At 40.8% G+C, this 17,963-nt stretch overlaps 1 protein-coding gene across 1 annotated transcript in view; it reads left to right on the plus strand.

The window, feature by feature from the left end:
- Positions 1-17,963, plus strand: part of SWAP70 (switching B cell complex subunit SWAP70) — an 85,568-nt gene that overhangs the window by 60,007 nt on the left and 7,598 nt on the right. Inside the window, exons 4-9 of the mRNA XM_082626814.1 lie at positions 4,991-5,218; positions 7,318-7,464; positions 8,618-8,726; positions 10,442-10,623; positions 15,413-15,520; positions 17,122-17,288. Coding sequence (XP_082482940.1) covers positions 4,991-5,218; positions 7,318-7,464; positions 8,618-8,726; positions 10,442-10,623; positions 15,413-15,520; positions 17,122-17,288 — 941 coding nt within the window. The remainder of the gene's footprint in view (positions 1-4,990; positions 5,219-7,317; positions 7,465-8,617; positions 8,727-10,441; positions 10,624-15,412; positions 15,521-17,121; positions 17,289-17,963) is intronic.

Consider the following 17,963-nt stretch of genomic DNA (forward strand, 5'->3'; position numbering starts at 1 on the left):
AGAACTGCTTTTGCTGCATCCCGTAGGTTCTGGATCATCGTGTTTTTGTTGTCATTTGTCTCTAGGTATTTTTTGATTTCCTCTTTGATTTCTTCAGTGATCTCTTGGCTATTTAGTAACTTATTGTTTAGCCTCCATGTGTTTGTGTTTTTTACATTTTTTCCCCTGTAATTGATTTCTCATCGCATAGCACTGTCGTCAGCAAAGATGCTTGATATGATTTCAATTTTCTTAATTTTACTGAGGCTTGATTTGTGACCCAAGATGTGATCTATCCTGGAGAATGTTCCGTGTGCAGTTGAGAAGAAAGTGTAATATGTTGTTTTTGGATGGAATGTCCTATAAATATCAATTAAATCTATCTGGTCTGTTGTCTCATTTAAAGCTTGTGTTTCCTTATTAATTTTCTGTCTGCTTGATCTGCCCATTAGTGTAAGTGTGATGTTAAAGTCCCCTACTATTATTGTGTTACTGTCGATTTCCTCTTTTGTTGCTGTTAGCATTTGCCTTATGTATTGAGGTCCTCCTGTGTTGGGTGCATTTATATTTATAGTTGTTATAGTTTCTTCTTGGATTGATCCCTTGATCATTATGTGGTGTCCTTCCTTGTCTCTTTTAACATTCTTTTTTAAAGTCTATTTTATCTGATATGAGTATTGCTACTCCAGCTTTCTCTTGATCTCCATTTGCATGGAATATCTTCTTCCGTCACCTCACTTTCAGTCTGTATGTGTCCCTAGGTCTGAAGTGGGTCCTTTGCAGACAGCATATATATGGGCCTTGTTTTTGTATCCATTCAGCGAGCCTGTGTCTTTTGGTTGGAGCATTTAATCCATTCACATTTAAGGTAATTATTGATATGTATGTTCCTGTTACCATTTACTTAATTGTTTTGGGTTTTTTTTTTTTTTTTTTTTTTTTTCGGTATGCGGGCCTCTCACTGTTGTGGCCTCTCCCGTTGCGGAGCACAGGCTCCGGATGCGCAGGCCCAGCGGCCATGGCTCACGGGCCCAGCCGCTCCGCGGCATATGGGATCCTCCCAGACCGGGGCACGAACCCGTATCCCCTGCATCGGCAGGCGGACTCTCAACCACTGCGCCACCAGGGAGGCCCTGGTTTTTTTTTTTTGTACGTCTTTTCCTTCTCTTGTGTTTCTCACTTAGAGAAGTTCCTTTAGCATTTGCTGTAGAGCTGGTTTGGTGGTGCTGAATTCTCTTAGCTTTTGATTGTCTGTAAAGCTTTTGATTTCTCCATCAAATTTGAATAAGATCCTTGCTAGGTAGAGTAATCTTGGTTGTAGCATCTTCCCTTTCATCACTTTAAATATATCGTGCCCCCCACTTCTCACCAGTAGAGTTTCTGCTGAGAAGTCATCTGTTACCCTTATGGGAGTTCTGTTGTATGTTATTTGTTGTTTTTCCCTTGTTGCTTTTAATAATTTTTCTGTGTCTTTTAATTTTTCTCAGTTTGATTACTATGTGCCTTGGCGTGTTTCTCCTTGGGTTTATCCTGCCTGGGACTCTCTGTACTTCCTGGACTTGGGTGGCTATTTCCTTTTCCATGTTAGGGAAGTTTTCCACTGTAATCTCTTCAAATATTTTCTCGGGTCCTTTTGCTCTCTCTTCTGCTTCTGCGGCCCCTATAATGCGAATGTTGGTGCATTTAATGTTGTCCCAGAGGTCTCTTAGATTGTCTTCATTTCTTTTCTTCTTTTTTCTTTTTTCTGTTTCACGGTGAATTCCACCATTCCAAGTCACTTATCCGTTCTTCTGCCTCAGTTATTCTGCTATTGATTCCTTCTAGTGTATTTTTCTTTTCAGTTATTGTATTGTTCATTGGTGTGTGTTTGTTCTTTAATTCTTCTAGGTCTTCATTAAACATTTCTTGCATTCTCAGTCATTGCCTCCATTCTTTTTCCAATGTCCTGGATCATCTTCACTATCATTATTCTGAATTCTTTTCCTGGAAGGTTGCCTATCTCCACTTTGTTTAGTTGTTTTTCTGGGATTTTATCTTGTTCCTTCATCTGGTGCATAGTCCTCTGGCTTTTCATTTTGTCTTTCTGTGAATGTGGTTTTTGCTGCACAGGCTTCAGGATTGTAGTTCTTCTTGCTTCTGCTGTCTGCCTTCTGGGGATGAGGCTGTCTAAGAGGCTTGTGCAAGCTTCCTGATGGGAGGGACTGGTGGTGGGTAGAGCTGGGTGTTGGCTCTGGTGGGCAGAGCTCTGTAAAACTTTAATCTGCTTGTCTGCTGATGGGTAGGGCTGGGTTCCCTCCCTGTTGGTTGTTTGGCCTGAGGCGACCAGCACTTGAGGCTACAGGCTCTTTGGTGGGGCTAATGGCTGACTCTGGGAGGGCTCACGCCAAGGAGTACTTCCCAGAATTTCTGCTGCCAGTGTCCTTGTCCTCACAGTGAGACACAGCCACCTCCCGCCTCTGCAGGAGACCCTCCAACACTAGCAGGTAGGTCTGGCTCAGTCTCCTGTGGGGTCACTGCTCCTTCCCCTGGGTCCTGATGCACACACTACTTTGTGTGTGCCCTCCAAGAGTGGAGTCTCTGTTTCCCCCAGTCCTGTCAAAGTCCTGCAGTTAAATCCCGCTAGCCTTCAAAGTCTGATTCTCTGTGAATTCCTCCTCCTGTTGCCAAACCCCCACGTTGGGAAGCCTGACATGGGGCTCAGAACCTTCACTCCAGTGTGTGGACTTCTGTGGTATAATTCTTCTCCAGTTTGTGAGTCACCCACCCAGCCACTATGGGGTTTGATTTTATTGTGATTGTGTCCCTCCTACCATCTCATTGCAGCTTCTCCTTTGTCTTTGGATGTGGGGTATCTTTGTTGGTGAGTTCCAGTGTCTTCCTGTCGATGATTGTTCAGCAGTTAGTTGTGATTCCAGTGTGCTCGCAAGAAGGAGTTAGTTTACATCCTTTTACTCCGCCATCTTGAACCAATCTGCCTTAAATGTAATGTTAAATGGTTGAATAATATTCTACTCAGTGCAGAAGGAAGTAACATTGATGGAGTACATACTGTGCCAGATATTGTGCACAGTGTTCTATTTTTGTCCCATTTTATCCCCATAGTAGTTCTGTATGATGGCTGTTATTATACCCATTTCATAGATGAGAAAATTGAGACCTAGCTTAGTTTATTTCCATTTCATTAATTGACCTCTACTACGTTCTATGTATGATTCTGAGTTCTGGAGATTCAAAGATGAGTGGGACATTGTCCCTCCTATAAGGTTTTCAGAAAATCTACAGGGGGCAGCGTATGAGTATAGAGATAATTTCAATACAGTATGCTGAGTGCAGTGACACAGAAGAGGAACACCTGACCTGGGTCAGAGCAGTTTTACCAGAGCAGTGCTTCTCAAACTTTAATGTGCATATGGAAGTACTAGGGGTTCTTGTTAAAATGCAGATTCTGATTTTGGGGTCTTTGGTGCGGTATGAGATTCTTCATTTCCAACAGGCTTGCAGGTGATGCTGATGCTGCTGGTCCACATTTTGGACTATTTTGAGTGGGAATATTATAGACAATGTAGGATTTGAACAGATACCAGTTAGCTGGGTAGAGAAATGGGGAAAGGTAATCTAGATAGGACAGCATGGGACAAGGCATAGAAGCATAAAAAATGTGTTAAATGGGTAAACTACTTATAATCTGTAGCAGGTGTTGGCAAACTACAGTTTGCTGGGTGAATTCAACCCACATAGCCTGTTTTTGTATAGCCCATGTGCTAAGATAGTTTTTACGTTTTTAAAGGTTGTTAAAAAAAAAAAAAAACGAACAAAGAAGAAAAAAAAATGAACAAAGAGATGTAGAAAGTCTTAAATGTTTACAAGCTAGCCCTTTACAGAACATGCTTGGAATCTGTTTTGATGGTGGTTATTGGTGGAATATAAAATCTGCAGTAGGGCACGGCAGGAAATATATTAGAGACAGTGTGCAGGGGTGATCACAGGGGACACAGAGGAGCTTGGCCTTTATCTTTGAGGTGATAGGAAGCTAGGCAGAGTTTAAAGAAGGGAGGTGAAAACAGTAGGATTTTGTCACTGATTTGATGTAAGGGAGTGGGGAAAAGGGTCCTGGCATGGGTGAATGGTGTTGTTCCCAACTGAAATCCATAATTGGAGGAGAAGCCATTTGAAAGGTAGAGATGATTCATTCATTTTTGGACATGTTGAGTTTGAGAGAGCACTGTAGGATACCCAGGCTTTCCAGAAGATAAGAGAGATCAATTCTCATTCAGTATTTTTGCATCACTGTTTTGTTTAACTGTTACTATTTCATTTACACTTTTAAAGTAGTTTCATGTCACGTGTACATCCATACTCATTCATCTGAAAAAAACAGGTTGTTGAACAGCAGGTGTCTTGTAATCCCTTTCATGCAATGTGATGTGTGTGTGTGTAGAGCTGTCTGGAAGGATGCGTGCAGTATTTTCTACTGTTTTTCTATACAAAGCTATGTGTTTTGGGATTTAATAGACTTTTCTGGCCCAGGCTAGGAATTCACCATTGTTTACAACGTTGTCAGCATTCTAATGAGAAGCAGCAGCATTAATTTCAAATAATTGGCTTATGTGGAAAATTAATAAATTGGTGACTAACTTGTACATACTTGGAGATGCTTATTGTTCAGTAAAATTAATATTCTGATATATTGAAATCCAACAGAGTAATCAGATCACATCAATTAGTTTGTGTATGATAGTATGTGTGCAGTTTGCTTTAGTTCTGTATGCAAATATACTATACTCTTAAAGGTTCCAGTTTTTGATTACTTATTCTAGTTTAATATAGAATCAATGGCATTTTATCCATACCCTTCTCCCTGGTAGTATCATGATTCTTGAAAGATACACTTTTGGCACTATAAAAGAATATTTTATAAATTGACCTTTCAGTGTAAGTAACACAGGTACATACCTAAGTTTAAAAGTTATTTTCTTGCTATGAAATAATGTTTTAAAAATTCTTTATTTAGATTGAATACCTGCTTAAGAAACTTACAGAAGCTATGGGAGGAGGTTGGCAACAAGAACAATTTGAAAATTATAAAATCAACTTTGATGACAATAAATATGGCCTTTCCGCGTGGGAACTGATTGAGCTTATTGGAAATGGACAGTTTAGCAAAGGCATGGATCGGCAGACAGTGTCCATGGCAATTAACGAGGTCTTTAATGAGCTTATATTAGATGTGCTGAAACAGGTAAGAGTCCTATAACACTATTTCTCCTCACCTTTAGAATTTGACATGTTTGAAATAAAACAAATTTGCATCACAAAGATGAGTCTAAGTCACTTATACTTTTACACTGATTTAGAACAGGAATAAAGTTTCTTATTTTCCCAGTCTTGTGTTAGGCTTTCATTGTAAAGAATTACAGTTAAGCATTGGGAAATTACTATTTTGAAATAACTGTTTAAATGATCACATTTCTAAACATTTTTAAAGTACTTTTATGTCACGTGTACATCCATACTTATTCATCTGAAAGATCCCATGGCATATTGTTCAGTGAAAAAAACAGTTTGTTGAACAGTAGGTGTCTTGTCATCCCTTTCATGCAATGTGATTTGTGTTTGTAGAGCTGTCCGGAAGGATGAGTGCCAAAATGTTAAAAGTGATTGCCGCTGGATTGTGGGATTTCTGTGAATTTTATTTTATTCTTTGTTCTTTTCTTATTATTGGACTTACTATGATATATGTTTATACATGTTGATCTCTCTTTATATATATGATATATATTATTTTTATAAAATCATAAAAATATTCTTTTGGGAAAAAATACCTTTATATAGTAAAGTTGTGTTTATCATATTAGATTATAAAGTTTGTTTTCTCAGCACCTGCATAGCATCTGATATACATATGGGAGGCTTAATGCTTATTAAGTAGAATTTATATATTTTTAGTGGATTAGATTAGATTTCTTACCTTATTACATTGAGTAATAGCTCTGATTTGGGATTTCCTTACTTTGGTCCTTTCTTTGCTCTGTTAGGTGATATTGTTTTTGCTCTTTTCTCCAAATGGAGCCCATCAAAAAAATTAATTGAGGCCTAATTTGTGTAAGTTTTTGGTGCTGCAAGGAGTTATGAGACATGGTCTCTGTCTGAAGAGAATTTCCAGACAGATTAGGATGGCAGAATATAGAACTACAGATGAATTTCAGTATGAGATAGCTTTGGCTTAAATGTTCAAGGATTAGCAAACTGAACAAGTAATATGATTAGAACTTAGTATAATAATCAAATGGTACAGCCAAGATATTATCATATATTTAACCATGTGTATAGTCTACCACAAGCTATCAGCACCTATAGATTGACTATTTAAAATGTGAGTTATTCTTGAATAGTACTGAAGGGTTTTGGCCTATAATAAATGTGCAGTTTTGCTGAAGTAAAATTTTTAATTATACATCTTTGATGCTGATATATGGGAAGGAAGCACAGGGCTAGTAAGTGTGAGCATAGAAGCTATACTTAGAAGCCAGTAGCCTAACTACTGGTCCAGTTCTTTTTCTGCTCCTTTGGAACAGAGTTCCTCCAGAATCGTGAGGTCAGGTAGAGAGGTACTTTGGTGCCAGAGGGTGACTGGCTGAGAAGATATGCTTGGCCAAGTTGACTGATAGGTTTTAGCATTTTCATTGATGGAGGTCTAGATTTACTGAGAATCACTGTGAGGTCTAGGTCTAGATTTACTGAGAATCTCAGAATCACCGTGTGCGTGCGTGCGTGCGTGCGTGCATGTGTTTGTGTTTTCTGTTTTAAAGGGAACAGATAGAATAGTATAATGAACTCTCGTATACCCATCACCCAGCCCTAGGAATCACTGATACCTGGTTAATCCTCCCCGCCTACTTTGAGCTCTCCTGTCTTATCTTGACACAAATCCAGACATTTCATTTTATCTATAAATATTTCAGTAGGCATCCCTAAAAGATAAGGTATTTAAAAAAGAAACCCCACAATGCTGTTAACGTCAGGGGGTCCTGCAGTCTCTTATCTGCTTATAGCTTTTGGCAAGGTTGGGGGGTTTGGGTGGGGGGAGGAGATATCTCTGAGTGTCTAAAATTCTATGTAAACTTTTATCTGCACATGCTTGCATGAATTTGACTAGGTATAGTGCCCTGCCTTTGTAGCTCTTCAAAGGGTTCATGATCCACAAAGGGCAAGAACCTTTGATATTCATGTATTCAAGGCCACACATCAGATAATGGAGTAAGCAAGAATATCAAGGAAGAGGTATCAGCTCTTATAAATAAAAGGACAGGAGTTTATATCAGATTTAATCTTTCATAGGGTTACATGATGAAAAAAGGCCATAGACGGAAAAACTGGACTGAACGCTGGTTTGTATTAAAACCCAACATAATTTCTTACTATGTGAGTGAGGATCTGAAAGATAAGAAAGGAGACATTCTCTTGGATGAGAACTGCTGTGTGGAGGTAAGAGTCAACCGTTACCTCTTTCCAGTGCTGCCCCCTGCTGTTCAAGTAGTTTATCCTCCTTCTTCTAGACTCCAGAGCCTTAAAAATAATCTTAAAATTTACATTTCCAAAATAATATAGGCATACAGTAGCCATAGTTTCTGAACCAAAAAATTAGATACCTGGCAAAATTTTTTTCTAATGTGAATTTATTTTCTTATACTGGAGAATAAAATATAGGGATTAAATCTCATTTGTACATTTAAGGGATCATTTCTGGAGTAAAATGGAGTCATAAATAAGAAAATAAAGCAAAAAAAATTCAGTAAGAAAGTGTTTGAAATCATGAATATATTAGAAAACCTGGGCCATTTTGAGTGTAATAAATAAACCAAAAGAAGATGTGAGCATTGCCTTGGAATACTTAGGGTGACTTTCAGAAGTGGCTTAGGGTGACTTTTAGCTGTGACTTTAGTCACAGCTGTTAATTTGGTAAATAAGTGAAGTCCTCAAGAACATAAAGTTTTGAGTTTTTAATTTATAGCTGAACTATTGCCACATCTGTATTTGTTGAAGAACATTTAAAATACCTAAGATCTCATTCATAAATGATAATGTGTTTTGATGGATGAAATGGTATGTATTAATGTCTTAGGGTGTGCAGTGCCCAGTAAGGGGTCTTCTTAGATTCAAGTAAACATGGAGACTCACAAGATTACCATAGGCCATACCAGTCTACTTACAAGGATATAGGACAAGAACCACAGCCTGCCAGCAACAATACCCCTGGTGCAAGGAAGGGAGAGACGCATCTGGAGGGTGTGGGAATCACCCTGGGTTAGAAGCCTCATATCCCATAGGAGTCAAGACCTATTGGAACAGTCCATGGGTATATCTTCCAGGGTTCCCTTAAGAGATGTGCTAAGGTACAAGGGTTGCTGTGCTCAGGAAAGCCCAAAGCATGGCCCATCAGGTGGTGTTGGTTCTCCCAGTCTAGGTGTAGTACACTAATCCAGGGTCATTTTTACCATAAGTACTGTTGCCTAGGGGGGAGCATTAGTAAATCAGTAATATTCATTTATAGGTACTTCTTATATAAATAATTAAGATTGAACTTAATCTAAATACTTGAAAATAAAATTTTAAAGACTAATTTTGCTTTCTGTCTTAGTCCTTGCCTGACAAAGATGGAAAGAAATGCCTTTTTCTCATAAAATGTTTTGATAAGACCTTTGAAATCAGTGCTTCAGATAAGAAGAAGAAACAAGAGTGGATTCAGGGTAAGGTAATTTTTATTACTTGTCATGATATAACTTGAGAGCTCTTTCAGCTTTGGATCTCATTAAAGATACTTGGCATTGTTTCCTCATTGTCTATAGTTATTTCTATGTGAAACAGTAGCTAGAAGAAAAACAAAGTGAGAGGAGTTCCCAAAATTTTCATCAATTTCATTTGCCTGATGAATTTGTGGGAAAATTATAAACTGGACATTTTAGGTTTTTTTACTCTTACTATTTAAAGAACATGGAATTCCCCTTTTAAGGACCATAAAGAATTTTAAAGTAGCCATTTTGAGTATTTAGTAATGTGTAAAACAAAAGAGGAATTGTGCAATAACTTTTGAATACTTCAAGTAATTTTCAAGACCTGTTACTTTCACAAGAAATCACTAGTTTCAAATAATTATCTCAAGAACGCAAACTTCTGATTTAATAACTTTCAAACTAAAGTATTACTCCAAAATTAGTAAAGAATGAAACCCTATTTATGAGATTTTATTTTTAATCATGAAAGAGGATTCTGAATGTTATATTCTTGAACATAGGTAAAATTGTTTTATTGAAAATTATGGTCATTTTGATGTAGTTTAAGAGTTTGAGGCAAGTGTACCTGGGTCTGAATCCTCTCTCCTGGGCTTCTGGGGTTGAGTTAGGAATTCTGTAGCAGCTTGCTTCTTCTGTGGAATGGGGCAAATAATAGTATCGACCGCTCAGGTTGTTGTGAGGGTTCATAATTAGAAAATGAAGATATAGTTGCACGTTTAAAAAATGACACATCATTGCAGGAATGTTTGTGACAGATTGCAAACAACTGAAATGTCCATTAATTGGGGAGTGGTTGAACAGATTATGGTACAGCTACACAGTGGAGAATTGTGCAGTACTGTGCCGTATGTACTGATATGGAAAGCTCTCCAAGGCTCTGAAGAGTGTGTTATGCCAACATTGTGTCAACAGAAGATGGAGAACGTATATACATGTTTATTTGTATATGCTCAAAGTATCTCAGGAAAGATGCACAGAAACTGTTAGCATTAGTTGCTAGTGAAGTGGAGAACTCAGTACTGGGGGATAGGAGTAGGAGCGAGACTTCATCTATGTCCTTTCATGCTTTTGAGTTTGAACAATGTGAAAGTATTAGCTCTTTAAATAATTGAAACAATCAGGAAAGAAATCAGATTTCACATAAAAATTATATAATGCATGTAAAGGGTATATATATAGCAAATGTTCAATAAATGGTAGCTGCTCTTATCACCTCGGGAAGGGAGTATATAGGGAGATGGTTTCATAAGGTGTAGATGAGGGGCAGACTAAATACAGCAGGTAGCAAATCAGATACCAGGAACTTTATATCTTAGCCCTTGCTATGTCTTGTTCTTACCTGGCCTTTTGGGAAGTATAGGAAAGGGAGTTGGAAGTGATAGGATTTCCTCAAATGTGTGTGATATTCCCAAATCAAGATCTGTTTAAGCACAGATAGGCAGTTACGGAACTTTGGAGCTGGAAGGGACTTCAGAGATCATCTCTGTCATGTTAGAGATGAGAAACCCATGCTGTAAGAGGTTCTGTGACTTGCTCACGGTCACACCACTGCTCCGTGGCAGGATCAGAATTATCCTGGGTCTCTGGTTTTATTCCCACTGTGCCATCTACATGTTAGGCTTATAAAGAATAAAGGGTATTCCCTGTTTTTTCTCCCATGCCTTTCACAGCCATCCATTCTACCATCCATCTGCTGAAGCTGGGCAGCCCCCCACCACACAAAGAAGCCCGCCAGCGTCGGAAAGAACTCCGGAAGAAAGTGCTGGCTGAGCAGGAGGAGATGGAGCGACAGATGAAGGAGCTCCAGGTGGCAAATGAAAACAAGCAGCAGGAGCTGGAGACTGTGAGGAAGGTAGGCGTGGACGCTGGGCTGGGGGCGGGCTCTCGTTTCACTGCAGAAGCCACAGCGACCTCACTTACTTGGTAGAGCTTTGGTTCTACCAAGACTAGGTTAATGCAACCGTAGAGAGATTTTTTTTGTGAACTATGCTCGTAGGAAGTATATCTAGACCACTGAGTGAGATGCCCTGGTTTACCCAGCCCTTGAAAGTTATGAGGGTCTCAGGGTAGCAGGGACATTTCATTGACCAGAAAAGAACATTTATAAGAACAATGAGCACAGTTGAATTTTTTTTTTTTTTTTTTTTTTTTTTTTTTGTGGTACGCGGGCCTCTCACTGTTGTGGCCTCTCCCGTTGTGGAGCACAGGCTCCGGACGCGCAGGCCCAGCGGCCATGGCTCACGGGCCCAGGCGCTCCGCGGCATGTGGGATCCTCCCGGACCGGGGCACGAACCTGTGTCCCATGCATCGGCAGGTGGACTCTCAACCACTGCGCCACCAGGGAAGCCCGAGCACAGTTGAATTTTGTCAGAGAAAGATGAGACATTGTATTCCCCTAAGGATGTCAAGGTCACTTTTGGTGAACTGGACAGGATCTGTTGCTTTTTTAGGTTTTCCCCCTTAGCTCCCATCTTCACTCATGAGGATCTTGGAAGACCCTTAGTGTTAGAATTGTGGGGTTTTACTTATTGTTTGGAGTCACAGATACAGTCTGGGTCAGCTTCTCTTTCCATCTCAGAGCTAGGAGGTCAAGTACCACAGGCTGTATGAGATAGTTGACATTCACTGGGAAACTTTCTTCCTCGGTTGTGTATATCACAATTCTGGGTGTGGTGCTGAGTCCCCAGTGTGTGGTCATGGTCTTTATTTGGGGTGCCTTTGGGTTGATCCTTTCTGCCTTGAATCACTGAGCACCTGCTAACCACAAGCTCAGGCATCCTTTTGTGTCCTCCTGTGCAGCACCTATGCCCTGGGATGTGGCATAGTTTAAGGCCCCAAATTCCTGGTGGGGTTCTCCCTTTGCAACCCCTGGAAATGCCACACTCTGTGCTGACTTCCTCTGTTTCTGAAGTTGGTTGTCTATCTTACTGGTGTTTCCTGATGTGTGATGAATCATTTTTCTCTTGTTGCTTTCAAGATTTTCTTTTTGTCTTTGGTTTTCCACTGTTTTACTATGATGTGTATGTCTGTACGATATGATGTATGTGTTAAACTGTTTGTATTTATCTTAGAGTTCGTTGAAGTTATTGGATATGTAGGTTAATATTTTCCATCAAATTGGGAAAGTTTTCAGTCACTATTTCTTCCAATATTTTTCCTTCTCCTTTCTCTCTTTCCTATCCTTCAGATACTCCTGTTATGTGAATGTTGGTGTACTTAATGGGTGTCTCACATTTCTCTGATGCTGTTTTCTTCTCTGTTCTTCAGATTGCATAATTCCTATCAATCTATCTTTGATAGATTCTTCCTACAGCCCAAATGTATGTGTGAGAACCTCTAGTGAATTTTTCATTTCAGCTATTGTACTTTTCAACTCCAGAATTTCCATTTGGTTCTTTTTTATAATTTCTGTCTCTTTATTGATGTTGTCTGTTTGATGGGATATCATCATATCATCTATGAGTTCCTTAAGCATGGCTTCCTTAGTTCTTGAACATATAATAACTTCTTTGAAGTCTTTGCTAAATCCAGTATCTGGGCCCCTTCAAAGGCAGTTTCTATTGCCTGCTTTTTTCCCTGCGTATGAGTCACACTTTTCTTTTTCTTTGCACATCTCATAATTTTTTGTTGAAAACTGGATGTTTTAGATAATACATTGTAGCAACTCTAGATATGGCTTTCACCCCTCCCCCAAAGGCTTGTTATTGTTGTTTGCTCATTTATTTGTTTCATGATTTGGCTGGATTATTTCAGTGGAGTCTGTTTGCCTCATGGTGTGCAGCCTCTGACTGTCCTCCTCCAAAGCACAACCTTGGGCATGCACACAGTGCCTTGGGGGTGACCGAGGTGTCAGCAGGGCTTTTTTTTGGCATTCTTTTGTTTTATACAATTTTTAAAGGTTACACTCCTTTTACAGGTATTACAAAATATTGGCTATATTCCCCGTGTTGTAGAATACATCCTTAAGCCTATCTTACACCCAACAGTTTGTACCTCCCACTTTCCCTACCCCTATCTTGCCTTCCCCCTGTAACTGCTAGTTTATTCTCTATATCTGTGAGTCTGCTTCTTTCTTGTTATATTCACTAGTTTGTTGTATGTTTTAGATTCCACATATAAGCGATATCATACTGTATTTGTCTTTCTTTGTCTGACTTATTTCACTTAGCATAATGTCTTCCAAGTCCATCCATGTTGCTGCAAATGGCAGAATTTAATTATTTTTTATGGCCAAGTAGTATTCCATTGTAGATATGTATTCACTACATCTATTTTTATTCATTCATCTGTTGATAGATACTTAGATTGCTTACATATCTTGACAATAGTAAATAATGCTGCTGTGAACATTGGGATGCATGTATCTTTTCAGATCAGTGCTTTTGTTTTTCTTGGATAAAAACCCAGGAGTGGGGACTTCCCTGCTGGTCCAGGGGTTAAGAATCCACCTTCCAGTGCACGGGTTCGATCCTTGGTCAGGGAACTAACCTCCCACATGCTGCAGGGCAGCTAAGCCCGTGCACCGCAACTAGAGAGCCCGTGCACTGCAGCTACTGAGCCTGCGTGCTCTGCAGCCTGCAAACCACAACTAGAGAGAAGCCCGCGTGCTGCAACGTAAAGACCCTGCATGCCGCAACAAGGATCCCGTGTGCTGCAACTAAGACCTGACCCAGCCAAATAAATAAATAAACAAACAAACAAATATATATATATATATATATATATATATATATATATTAAAACCCAAAAAACCCAGGAGTAGAATTGCTGGGTCATATGGTAGTTCTGCTTTTTAGTTTTTTGAGGAACCTCTATACAGTTTTCCACAGTGGCTGTACCAGTTTACATTCCCACCAACAGTGTACAAGGTTTTGCGTTGTTTGTTTTTTTGATGTTGATTTGTATGAGCTGTTTATATATGTTAGATATTAATCCCTTATTGGTCATATCATTTGCAAATATTTTCTCCCATTTGGTAAGTTGTCTTTTCGCTTTGTCAATGGCTTCCTTTGTTGTGCAAAAGCTTTAAAGTTTAATTAGGTCCCATTTGTTTATTTTTGCTTTTATTTCTTTTACTTTAGGAGATAGATTAAAAAAATTTGCTGTGATTTATGTCAAAGAGTATTCTGCCTGTGTTTTCCTCTAGGAGTTTTATAGTCTCTGGTCTTACATTTAGGTCTTTAATCTATGTTAAGCTTATTTTTGTATGTGGCAGCAGAGCTCTTCGTCTCCATTTCTGATCTCTGTTAGTCTGTCAGCTCTCTGTTAAGCCGGCTGCCTCTGTTGGTATCACCTCCAGTTGTTCATCTCACAGTGATTGCTCTGTTGTTTTCAACAATGCCCTGGGACCTACCTTGCCCCACAGTCTGATATTTAAATTCTGGCCCACATGTAGTTTTTGAGGCCTGTCTTTGAGACTTGTTCCTACTACACGGGGCCTCTTTGCTGTCTTCCCCTGGCTTCCCCTGTCAGACTTCTAGCTCGCCTGTGGTTTAGTTTGTTAGTCTTGTCGACTGAAAAAAAACACAGCTTAAAATCTGAGAGTTATGTTTTATTCGGGGACTTTACTGAGGACTCTAGCCAGCCCGGGAGAAAGCTTCTTAGCTCTGAGAAACTGTTCCAAAGAGGTAAGCAGGGAGCCAGGATACAAAGGAGTTTTTGTTGAAAAAAAACAAAACAAAACATGTAGCTACTGCTAATCACAAAAAACAGATATTTCAAGTTAATGATTTTAGTGCTTCTCAATATATGGGAAGATGCAAATCTGAGCTCGTTAAAATTATTTCTTAGATATGCATCTTAACTATCTAAGGCCAGTATCCTGTTTTCCTCCATCCTGAATTCCTCTCAGGGTACACTGTTGGGACAGCTGCAGTGGCTGATGGCTTGATGGTGGGCAATATTCTTTGTTTATTGGAATGGCAAGCAACATTTTTTTGTCTGCACCCTCCTGTGAGTTACCTTAGCCCTAGATTGGAAACTGAGGAGAGAGGGAGCCTTATGTTCTTGGTACCATGGCCATGGGGTAGAGCCTCCTTCCACTGCCATGGTTGGGGGAGCAGTAGGCAGAGAGGGGGCTGCACCGTGGCTCACATGCCATAGACTTTCACTGTTCTTGCTGAGATTCAGTTGATTTTCTTGGATAAGTGTTCTCCGTTTGCTGTATGCTTTTAGGATAATTCCCAGCGACTTTAAATGGTTGCTTTTGCTTTTCTTCTAAATGTTGTTTTGCCTGGGAAAGGGTCTGTGGAGTTCCTCATGCACCCTTTGGGAAGCTGAGCTCTGATAAAGTTTTAAGGAATAATGTTAAGATGACAAAACTGTATAGGACAAGCTCAAGAAATAGATTCGAACCTCATGAATGCATTTGCAAGTGAATTTAACTTAATGACTGTACTAAAATTTTCTTGGTAAAATGTTGTTCAGAGTCATTAGGAATCATTCATTTACCTAATTTGTTTTGTTTGTTGACTGAGAAAATTGTTGGAGTGGAATTCCAGTGGATCTATAAGTTTTATTCTGTCTTTATTGAACACTGAGAATGTTTGACTTCCTCCATAATGTTTAAGTGTGACCATTTCTCTCCAAATGCACTTCCATTGTAATATTCCCTGCTTTTCTGTGGATGGGTTTTTGGGTAGAAACTAGAAGAAGCAGCATCTCGGGCAGCAGAAGAAGAAAAGAAGCGCCTTCAGACTCAAGTGGAACTACAGGCCAGGTTCAGCACGGAGCTGGAGCGGGAGAAGCTTGTGAGTACCGCATGCCCAGAGGTGCTGCGGCCTTAACTCACAGAGCCAGCCCCGGTCGGCAGAGGGGCAAAGGCCAGCCTGGGTTGGTGGAGGGTGAAGAGCTGGGAGGCTAGAGTGAGATCATCTTGCCAGCTTGGCTCTGCTGCTGACTTGAAGTGGGCTCCTGGGGAAGTTACATGTTTGTTATTCTTTCATTATCGGTTTATTGAGCACCTTCTATATGCCAGGCACCATGCCAAGGATATAAAGGTAAACCTTGCACTCAAGACCCCCAAGTAGAAATTTATGGAATGGGATGATAAGTACTGTGGGTAGGAGGACTAAAGTGCCTGGTTTGCCTGGGACAGTCCCTGCCATCCTGGTACAATTATTAATAGCATCCCTTTCAGCCTTCAGAGTCTTGCCTTGGAAAATAAATAGCTACGGAAAAAGTAAGCATAAGTTCCATGACGTTGCACCTCTGTCATGAGCAAAGTGAGGGTTCTGAAGTCAGGAGAACACATGAATGCTGGTCTGCCCCTCTTGGCAGCTCTGACTCATCATCTGATTAGAGGTTCTCATCCCCAAGAGACCCAAGGTCCAGGTCGCTTCAGACAGCAAGCTGGTTAATTGGAACACAGGTCTCCCCACATGAGTTGCATGCAGTGTGTGGGAGAGGGCTGGGCCCAGGGCCTATTAAACAGGTGCTGTGACATTCCCTTTAGCACCTTTTTGTTGCTCAGACTTGAAGTGGACGTGTTTGTGTCGCGAGGAGAAGGCACGTGTGACATGGGGGGTGCTGCCCTTGCGGCCAGAAGGTCTGGGTTCGTGTCCTCTGCTCCTGCTGATGAATGAATAACTCGTTTCTCTTCTTCAAATTAGGGGGATAGTCGTATGATCCTTCATGACCCTTATGAGGGTGAACTAAGCTAATGCAAGTAAAAGTATCTTATAAACTGCAGAGACGTATGCTAATGCGTATGTTATTGCATTTAGGATGTCCTTGTCTTTTAACTTATAAGGCAGAGATTCAAAGCTCTTTTTGCTAGAATGGAGAAACCATAAATGTGTTAGAACACTAATTAAGTGCTTGAGGTTCCCCGGGGGCCAGAGGTGCCCTAGGGAGGGAGAAGGGACAGGGTGCTGGGCAGCCAGGTAAGTGCGGAAGGGCTCACTGCAGGCCAGTCTTTCCTTTCCCCCTTATGTTAACCCTTCGGCCGTTCTGACTGGGAAAAGGTTCATTCCCTTTAGAGGAGACTCTTGGTAGAAAGATGGTGATTTTAAGACAGAAAGGAGTTTAAAGAGAAATTATACAGGGAAATATTTTTTTCTTGAGTCTGAAATGTGGAGTGAAAGGGATGAGAAATATACCAGGGCGGGAGAACAGCGTTTAGGGTGTAGTTTGTGTACCCAGGCTCTTTGGTTGTGGTCTTGGGTCTTGGCACTGGTTGTGGTGCTCTTGCTTCCTCAGTCTTTGGGGAGTGAAGGACGGGCCCTGTCCACCCTGATGGGCTGTGGCTGTGGGCTGTGCTGCGGCTTCACTCAGGGTGGTGGTGGAGCGGGAGGCTTTCCCTGAGGGCGAAGTCAACCTGAGTTTAAACATGACTCTTTTATACCATCAGATCAGGCAGCAGATGGAAGAACAGGTTGCCCAGAAATCCTCTGAACTGGAACAGTATTTGCAGCGGGTCCAGGAGCTGGAAGACATGTACCTAAAGCTGCAGGAGGCTCTCGAGGATGAGAGGCAGGCCCGGCAAGATGAAGAGACTGTGCGGAAGCTTCAGGCCAGGTGCCGATCGCCTCATCCTCTGTGCTATATGTGCTTTGCCTGGACTCCTCATACACTTTCTAGGAATGACTAACTCTGCTGGAGAGGGAGGGGTCTCTGACAGATTGGAGAGACCCTGGAGGCTTGGCTGGCTGGGCTATTTATTCCCAGTCTGGGCCGCTGGGAGACCGTTGCTTCTAGGGCTAAAGACAGGCCTCAGCTACCCTCTCCCAGTTTCTAACTTGCTTCCCCATTTGCTTTCTTTAAGATGTCATGTCAGGGGATGCAGCGCTAAAAACTGTTTCCCCAGCTGGTCAGTGCAGGCATATCTTGTGCTTTAAGCTACGCCCCCTGTTTTAGGAGCACTTGTGGGATGAGCTGGGGTACATTTCCCACGGCTGCCATGCCACACGTGGAGCAGCAACAGATGTTCTTTTAATCTTCAGGAGGAAAGAAAAAAGGAGGTTTCTTTGTTATGTGTGTTGCCAAAAATGACTTCAAAAATAAATGAATTAGGTTTTGAAAAGTTTGATTCCATTAAGGAAAAAATTATCTTCCAAATAGAAAATTAAATGCCTAGCACATTGCCTGGCATTTATGGGTCCCACAAGTGTGTGTTCACCATGGTGTTAACCAGGGGATGGGAACCACCACCCTGTTGTCATTGGGCAGTGATGTTAGCACACCATCCACTGC

The sequence above is a fragment of the Mesoplodon mirus genome (genome assembly GCF_964341445.2).
Source record: "Mesoplodon mirus genome assembly, chromosome: 7".
Lineage (NCBI taxonomy): Eukaryota > Metazoa > Chordata > Mammalia > Artiodactyla > Ziphiidae > Mesoplodon > Mesoplodon mirus.